This window comes from Bufo bufo, chromosome 4 (assembly GCF_905171765.1).
Source record: "Bufo bufo chromosome 4, aBufBuf1.1, whole genome shotgun sequence".
Classification (NCBI taxonomy): Eukaryota; Metazoa; Chordata; class Amphibia; order Anura; family Bufonidae; genus Bufo; species Bufo bufo.
In genome coordinates this window covers 90,830,730-90,839,827 of record NC_053392.1, presented here as the reverse complement: position 1 = coordinate 90,839,827, position 9,098 = coordinate 90,830,730, and the positions used below count along the sequence as shown (strand labels likewise).

Here is a 9,098-nt window from a genome sequence, read left to right as displayed (position 1 = left end):
GAACAGAAAGTTCTGTCAACAGGACTTTTTTTTCTGTCCTGCATAATGGAAACCAGATGGTTCTGTTATGCTTGCCCATAGACCTCTATGATGACGGATCAAAACGGAATGCCTGCCAAGGTTTCCGTTTTGAATTCCGTCTTATGAATTCCGTTATTTTCCGTTATAACCATGTTATAACGGAAAGCAACAACGGAATTCATAATGTTGATGTAAACCCTCCCTTAATGATGAAAACAAACATATCAAGTGAATGAAATTAAAATACAATGAAATTGACATTTTTTTCCCAGTTTGGACACACAAAAAGATACAATTTTCCATTATTATTATGATCTGTAATAGAATAGTGTGTAGGTAAAGAGTTACAATCCACAATGAGAAGCAGCAGTAATAACAAATGTCCACTGGAGGGCAGCAGAGTACACATTTAAAATTAGAATCCACAAATGAGTGGAGGGTGCAGGTTTCTCGCTGCTCCTACAGAACAGGTGAGTGAGCAGCAGCAGCTTGGGCTGTTCCTGGGAGATATAGTACCTCCCTATATACAATTTTGGATGATCTCAGTTAGATGTCACACTTTTTCTTTATAACAGATAGCGCTTCCTGTAAAACCATCTCCATTGAGGGGCTGGCATCAATGATAACACAGCTGGGGTCCTCCATCCTCTTGTACACTTCTTCCACTCTAGAGCAAAAAGAATGAAAAGGGTAAGTATTTGTGAGTGAGCCAGCTGCAATGGTCTGATGGCCTTAGCCCAGTAGTTATAATGTCCTATAATTTGTGGTCAGGGACTCTTTGGATCTCAGTAAAGTTTGCCCTTTCTCCTGCCATGTTTGGCACCAGATAGCAGGGAGGTAGTTGTGAGATGGTTACAGTGGTTATTATCATCTATATTGGTTCAATTATAAAAGCTCATTAAAAAACACCTATCAATAGGATCCACCTTATAAAACAAGGCATACTGTTTGGTAGGGTTGATTCTGCTGATAAAAATGATACATGTCTTGTAAAAATTGGCTGCAGGGTTCCAGAGAAAAAATACTTTCGTCTTTATACAAATGAGGGCTTCAGTGCACTGAGGGGCGTGGCCAGCACTGGAAAGCTGAGGTGCACCGAGTGACCAGGTCCCACCCCTTGGTGCAATGAAGCCCTCAGCTTCATACCGCATAAAAGTCTTTCTTCTCAGAAATGCCACAGCCGATTTTTTCAAGACAGGTATCATTTTAATCAGCAGGATCGACCCTAGCAGGAAGTATACCTGATTTAATAGGGTTGATCCCACCGTTGAGTGCTCTTTAAAGACAGTTTTGTGTATGAATGAGGTTTGGTTAATGGCAGCTTTTTGGCTTCTGAGTTTCATTGCTATAAGAACTGATGGCGAATTGCACTCAGCCTTGCTATAATGGGCAATGGTTGCACCTACTTCTGTCTGAACATACTGTTGGCTTCTAACTCCTTCTCTTCTTTTGTCTCTTGAAGTCCTCGTTTGCGGATACGACGGATTCTCTCCTCATCACAAACAGTCAGCAGAATGACAAGGTCAGGCCTAAGAAGGTCTTCTGGCCAATGGTAGACATCATGGTGGTGGTCTGGTAGGTTATGGATGCCCCCTCCCATCTCTGTAGCGATAGCATAGGCAGCTGTACTGTGCCAGAACCTACGTGGACCATACAGACATTGATTGAAGCCTTTACCTTTGGGAATTACCTCTTTATATCTGAATGCTGTTTTGCACTCACCTGTCCACAATAACTGGAGATGTTTTTGATGTTTTTGCTATTTCCGTAGCTCCTATATAATTGCCTACTGCGTAGTAAGCTCTTTTGATTAGTGATGGCTCTGAATCAAAGGTTGTCCTCCAATGGCTAATGGACTCGGGAGGTGATTTAAGCAATTCTGCTTTCAGGTGAGTCTTAAGAGACTCCGTCAGAGTGGATTTTCCTTCAAGACAGAAATGACAAGCAGTTTCTACATCGGAACCTAATAATAATCAGTCAGTAAGGTCTATGTGGAAATCAAAGAAAAGCTCTAGATTAGAAGCACTTTAGAACCTACAATTCAATTCCTTGGTGTAATTATCTACTGTATATAATACATTTGTTTTTGAAGCTAGATCAACTGAAAGTGGTCCTTAAAAGGGGCTGTCCACTTTTGATATTCCTTTAGATTAGAAGAGTCCTCTAAGAATAAGCTAAATGCATGGATTTCTGTTGCTGGAACCCCAACAATCTTTGGGACACCCAGGCAGCAAGGGCTTAATTTTCCTACAGCGTCACCACAGGGGAAATGAAGCACTACAGAATTCACATTGAAATCAATGGGGTACACATGTCATGAGCAGGGGCGTATAGGGGGCCTGAACTCAGAAGGGGCCCACCCAGGAGGGGGACTAAAAGATTTTACTGTCACGGCCCCCTCAACAGCATTGTACAATGACATTATATACAGAGACATTTTAGGAAATGGACGTAACGTCTGCCGGGCTTCGTCTGTGAGAACAATCTTGACCAGCCATAGGAGTGGGGGTTGCACAGAAGTCAGAGTTGCAAAGAAGTTGCTGGGGGGGTCCCGTTCAAAAATTTGCTGTGGGGCTTAGTCATTTCTACTCACACCACTGGTCATGAGCTCTCTCCAGTGGTGACAGAAAGACTTTATTCTTCATTCAAAGGGGTTTTCTGGTTCTACACTGAACAAAAATATTCAGAAACTTCGCACAGCTATTGAAGAGGAGTGGACCAACATTCCACAGGCCACAATCAACAACCTGATCAACTCTATGCAACAAAGATGTGTTGCACTGCGTGAGGCAAATGGTGGCCACACCAGATAATGAATGCTTTTCAGACCCCCCCAAGTAAGGCAAAACTGTGGACATTTCAGAGTGGCATTTTATTGTGGGCAGTTTACGACACACCTGTGGTGTGGTTACACGTGGTCTGCGGTTATGAGGTCGTTTGGATGTACTGCCAAATTCTCTGAACCGCCTTTGGAGACGTCTTATGGTAGAGAAATGAACATTCATTGCACGGGCAACAGCTCTGGTAGACATTCCTGCAGTCAGCATGCCAATTGCACGCTCGCTCAAACGTTGCAACTTCTGTGGCATTGTGCTGTGTGATCAAACTGCACATTTCAGAGTGGCCTTTTATTGTGGGCAGTCTAAGGCACACCTGTGTAATATTCATGCTGTCTAAACAGATTTAGACAGATTTGTGAACAATATTTGCGAGTAATGGGTCTTTTGTGTATGTAGAAAATGTTTCAGATCTTTGAGTTCAGCTCATGCAAAATGGGAGCAAAACCGAAAGCGTTGTGTTTATATTTTTGTTTAGTGTATAATGACTTTTTACCTGCCTAGAGTTCCCCAATGCTGCATATTTTTGCCCCATATACCTGTTTATCATGTCAGCACTTTCCTTTCCCTGTTCTTAGCTTCACTGCATCCTGGCAGGGTGTTTACATGCAGAACTTCATGTTTGCTAACTAATCCCAGCATGCTTTGCTCTATAATGTTTCCCAGGACTTGCTCTTCCTAGTTATATAGAGAGAGGAGGCGTAGGGGACGTGACTAATGCAGAGAGAAGAGTGCAACAAGAAGAGCTGGCCCTGTAAAACATTAGAGAGCAAGGCATGCTGGGGTTGGTTAGCAAGTCCAGTAGAAAGTGTTAGTAATGTCACCCACTGTAACCGTGGTCATTATGCAGTGAGTAGCTGGTGCAGAGGATGGGAGTGGTAGTGGCCCTGATGAGGTGTTGTGTCCCAGTGTACTCCCTCAGGCTGTTGCTCCCTCGGGATGGGTGCAGTGAAGAATGAGGCCAGAAGAACTAAGTGCAGCATATACCTTGTGATGCATTCAATAGCAAGTACAATTTTCTGGCATCGGTAAAGAATACGGCGGCAGGTTGGATGGCTGCAATTTGGCACTTGTAAGTGTAGATATCCATTATCAAGTTTAGACTTGACTTGTAACTGGCCTAGTGGTACTCTGGGTGATTGGTGTCTTAGCTGTAGTCCCTCACCTCACAGCAGTGTCTTTTATGCAGGTGTTAGCTGGTCACTCCACTGTCTAACTTCTCAAGGGTTTACTCGATGGCAAGTTCTTGTTGTTCTCTCATAAGAATCCTTTTCAGGAGCTCAGGAGTGTTCCTCCTCTCCTCTCCGCACCTAGACAGGAAATCCTCCTCCTGGCAGGACCATCCCACCCCTACAAGCCCTGTTCCTGCCACCTTTTTGCCATCCACCCCACACTATTTACAATGCAATTGCAGATCCCTCCAGGTCTGGGGTACTGAAATTACAGTGGTTACTTCATTATGCAGAAAGTAATCCAGGAAGCTATAGTACAATAATGGCAAAAAATGAGCTGACCCTGTTCTGGTGGTTTAGGTTTGGGTTCTACATTTGGTAGCATGTGACTCTCTGGATAGCTGCATTACTATGAGTGAAAAATTAGCTAGCGACCATCACAAGTTTATTCATATGAAAAAATACATTTTACAATAGCTGGTGTGCAGCTAACGGACGCTGTGGAGCCAGCTTACCTGTGGCATCAAGGCCCTCAATAACAATGATGGGAAAGTGTCCTCTCTCCAGAACTCTGCTCTGCTCCACTGAGGCCAAAACCTTCTGAGCTTCAGGGATAAATGCAGAAGACTACGGCAGAAAAAATGTTACAGGGTTCAAAGGTTAAAGGGGTTTTCAGAGACTTAAAGGGGTTGTCCCATGAAAAATATTCTACAGTTTTCAAACCAGCACCTGCATCAGAATACTTTTGTAATTAACGATTTAGTATAGAAGCTGAGTTATTCAATAAAATGTGTCTGTTAAGCGCCATCTGCTGTTTGTACTTTTTCTTATTTCTTTGTCCTGCTCACTGAGATGGCCGCACATGCTCAGTATCATCCTTGAACTGCCTCCTGAACTGTGATAGGTAGAGCATGGACACGCCCCCTGAGCTGCAGCAGAAAGGACACTCCCCTTGAGCTGTCAGCTTGATATGAATCTAGCAGAGCAATGAATGCGGAGATCTCTGGATCCATGTGAGGTACAGGGCTGGTTCTAGCTTTGTTAGAAATTGTCATGTATGATATGTCTGATTTTCACTTTTTACATTAGTCATGGGATTACCCCTTTAAATACTTTGGATAGGTCATGAGTATCTGATCGGTGATCAGCCAGGACCCTCGCCGATCAGCTGTTTGAGAAGGCAATTGCTCTCGCAGTAGTGCCATGGACTTCTTGCAGATTTCCCTAGGCGACGTGATGATGATTCTTCGGTCACACGACCTTGGCACACCTCAGTCCCACAGTAGTGAATGAGGTTGAGCTGTGATGCCAAGCACAGCCACTATACAATGTATGGCGCTATGCAAGGAAAAGGCTGAGGTTCTCTAGCAGCTGAGGTGTGTATTGAGGTTCTGCAGTAGCTTAGACTACTTTCACACTAGTGTTTTTACTGGATCCGGCAGGGTTCAGCAAAAACTATTCCATTACTGATAATACAACCATCTGCATTTGTCATGAACGGTTCCGTTTGTATTAACTGTAACATAGCCAAGATGGATACGTCATGAACTCCACTGAAAGTCAATGGGGGATAGATCCGTTTTCAATTGTGTCAGAGAAAATGTCCCCATTGACTTGCATTGTGGGTCATGACTGATCCATCTTGCTCTGCATCCCAGGATGGAAAGCGAACCGCAGCACGCTGCGGTTTGCTCTCCGGTATGAGAACGGAACGGAATGTATTTTGGAGTATTCCGTTCTGTTCAGTTACGTTTTGTCTACATTAACAATGAATGGGGACAAAACGGAAGCGTTTTTTTCCGGTATTGAGACCCTATGACGGATCTCAATACCGGAAAATATTAACGCTAGTGTGAAAGTAACCTTAGGTACTGTATCTATTAGGGTACGGCCATGCAGGCTGATTTCTGTGGGCAGTTTTGAAGGCCAAAACTAGGAGTGAATTCAAAACAGAGCAGAAGTATTATCTCTCCTTTATACGTTCTCTCCTTTTATGATCCACTCCTGATATTGGCTTCCAAAACTGCATGCAGAAAAATGACTGTGTGGCCATACCCTTATGCAACAAATGTGTGCATTATGATGTTCTTCAGAAGCTGAAATATGTGTATTATGAGGTTCTGCAGGAGCTGAAATGTGTATATTAAGATGTTGCAAGCATCTGTAGTGTGTATGATGATGTCTGCAGCAGCTAAGGTGTTAAATATTAGGTTCTGCAGCAGCTGAGGTGTTAATTATTAGGTTCTGCAGCAGCTGAGGTGTGTATTGTTATGTTCTGCAGCAGCTGAGGTGTGTATTATGTTCTGCCACAGCTGAGGTGTGTATTATGTTCTGCAGCAGCTGAGGTGTGTATTGTTATGTTCTGCAGCAGCTGAGGTGTGTATTATGTTCTGCAGCAGCTGAGGTGTGTATTGTTATGTTCTGCAGCAGCTGAGGTGTGTTTTATGTTCTGCAGCAGCTGAGGTGTGTATTGTTATGTTCTGCAGCAGCTGAGGTGTGTATTATGTTCTGCAGCAGCTGAGGTGTGTATTATGTTCTGCAGCAGCTGAGGTGTGTATTATGTTCTGCAGCAGCTGAGGTGTGTATTGTTATGTTCTGCAGCAGCTGAGGTGTTAATTATTAGGTTCTGCAGCAGCTGAGGTGTGTATTGTTATGTTCTGCAGCAGCTGAGGTGTGTATTATGTTCTGCAGCAGCTGAGGTGTGTATTGTTATGTTCTGCAGCAGCTGAGGTGTGTATTATGTTCTGCAGCAGCTGAGGTGTGTATTAGGTTCTGCAGCAGCTGAGGTGTGTATTGTTATGTTCTGCAGCAGCTGAGGTGTGTATTATGTTCTGCAGCAGCTGAGGTGTGTATTGTTATGTTCTGCAGCAGCTGAGGTGTGTTTTATGTTCTGCAGCAGCTGAGGTGTGTATTGTTATGTTCTGCAGCAGCTGAGGTGTGTATTATGTTCTGCAGCAGCTGAGGTGTGTATTGTTATGTTCTGCAGCAGCTGAGGTGTTAATTATTAGGTTCTGCAGCAGCTGAGGTGTGTATTGTTATGTTCTGCAGCAGCTGAGGTGTGTATTATGTTCTGCAGCAGCTGAGGTGTGTATTGTTATGTTCTGCAGCAGCTGAGGTGTGTATTATGTTCTGCAGCAGCTGAGGTGTGTATTGTTATGTTCTGCAGCAGCTGAGGTGTGTATTATGTTCTGCAGCAGCTGAGGTGTGTATTATGTTCTGCAGCAGCTGAGGTGTTAATTATTAGGTTCTGCAGCAGCTGAGGTGTGTATTGTTATGTTCTGCAGCAGCTGAGGTGTGTATTATGTTCTGCAGCAGCTGAGGTGTGTATTGTTATGTTCTGCAGCAGCTGAGGTGTGTATTATGTTCTGCAGCAGCTGAGGTGTGTATTGTTATGTTCTGCAGCAGCTGAGGTGTTAATTATTAGGTTCTGCAGCAGCTGAGGTGTGTATTGTTATGTTCTGCAGCAGCTGAGGTGTTAATTATTAGGTTCTGCAGTAGCTGAGGTATGTGTTATAATTAGGGATGAGTGAACTTGCTGTTTTCAAGTTTGCGTTCTGTAGGAATTCCGTTATGGATTCCATTATCACGGAATATAACGGAATTCTATGACGGAATGCACCACTGGAGCCTGCAGGACAGGACTGCATAATGGAAACCAGACAGATCCGTTATGCCGCCCATAGACTTCTATTATGACGGAATGAATAACGGATTCCCTCTAAAGGCTTCCGTGGTGCATGCCGTCATAGAATTCTATTATATTCCGTGATAACTGAATCCATAACAATTCCCACAGAACCCAAACGCCAAACCCAAACTTGAAAACAGCGAGTTCGCTCATCCCTAGTTGTGATGTTCACCAGCAGCAGAGGTGTGTATTATGATGTTCTGTATTATGATGTTCTGTATTATGAGGTTCTGTATTATGAGGTTCTGTAGTACCTGGGGTGTGCATTATGAGGTTCTGCAACAGCAGAGTTGTGCATCATAAGGTTGTGCATTAGCAGAGGTGTGCACTATGAGGTTCTGCAGAAGTTTATGTATGTATTGTGATGTCCACCAATCACTAGCATCAGAGGTATGTATTATGATGTTCTGCAGCAGCTGCAACACAGAACTGCAGCAGATGCAAAGGAGAAAGAGGGGATTACATGGCAGTCACTTATTGGTTCATTTTCATGTAAAAGGGGTCTGCAGCAGAATGCTTCTGGAGGAAGAGGTAAGCATCTCTGTACAATTAAGTTCCAAATAATTCTAAATACAAAGGTATAAATGCATGTCTTACCTCCTTTAATATACTGCATGCATCTTCCAGTGAGTAGAACACAGCAGACCCTTTAATACTATCGACAAATGGGGATGACATTGGTTCATCCACTCTTAGTACTGGAGACCTTCTTGCCACCTCCTTTGCTTCTCCTTCCATTTCCCATAGATATTGCCAGATCTCAGGTTCTTCTCCTTCACTGTAGCTGCAGAGCTGAATGTCCTTTCTGTACTCCCTGAGGATGTCACATAGTCTCTTCTGTGCATCAGGGCAGCAAAGAGGGGACACAATGAAAAACCCCTTCTCTAGAGACCCATGTAGGTCATTTGGTCTATAGGAGATTAGTCTTAAGATCTCACTGCCTGGAAGCTGTTCAGATAGTTCTTGTCCTAATGACTTGTGTAGTCTTGCAGTTTTAACCCTGTGACCTCTAGTTATGCATACAGAAAAGGCAAGTCGTCCTTGAGCAAGCATTGGCCAGTCATTGGGGGTCATAGATGGAGCCGGAGGTCCACCATTGTATGTTCTAAAGTAGAAGGGGCTAAGGGAATAACTATTTGGCTCCACGGCAAACATCTGTGACTTCAGGTCTGTGGAAGAACTGGCCATCCTTCTGCTGTTGGTAAGTCCAGATTTTATGTGAAAGTAGAGTTGCAGAACAAGTCTGTGTCTTCTCCATCCTAGCATCAGGAACGTCCAATATATACCACCTACTGGTGACTGATGTCCTCGTGTTATTCCTACAGGGAAGAGAAATGAAAGCAAAATCTATTACCGAAGAGAACAGAAACTCATGTGTTC

At 43.7% G+C, this 9,098-nt stretch overlaps 1 protein-coding gene across 1 annotated transcript; it reads right to left on the bottom strand.

Moving 5' to 3' along the window:
- Nucleotides 1-321: 321 nt before the first annotated feature.
- CMPK2 (cytidine/uridine monophosphate kinase 2) lies at nt 322-9,098 on the bottom strand. The gene is made up of 5 exons (XM_040427527.1): nt 8,316-9,098; nt 4,546-4,657; nt 1,744-1,945; nt 1,428-1,661; nt 322-688 (listed from the first exon to the last, which is right to left on the bottom strand). The coding sequence occupies exons 1-5, from the start codon at nt 8,982-8,984 to the stop codon at nt 568-570; spliced, it is 1,338 nt and encodes a 445-aa protein (XP_040283461.1). The 5' UTR covers nt 8,985-9,098; the 3' UTR covers nt 322-567.

What these genes read in the sequence shown, in the direction of transcription:
- CMPK2 (XM_040427527.1), bottom strand. Translation starts at nt 8,984, where the DNA reads ATGCTAGGATGGAGAAGACACAGACTTGTTCTGCAACTCTACTTTCAC. An exon ending in CATGCAGTATATTAAAGGAG is followed by an intron (nt 4,658 to 8,315) that starts GTAAGACATGCA and finishes TTTCTGCCGTAG; the next exon opens with TCTTCTGCATTTATCCCTGA. An exon ending in TGAGGGCCTTGATGCCACAG is followed by an intron (nt 1,946 to 4,545) that starts GTAAGCTGGCTC and finishes TCTGTCTTGAAG; the next exon opens with GAAAATCCACTCTGACGGAG.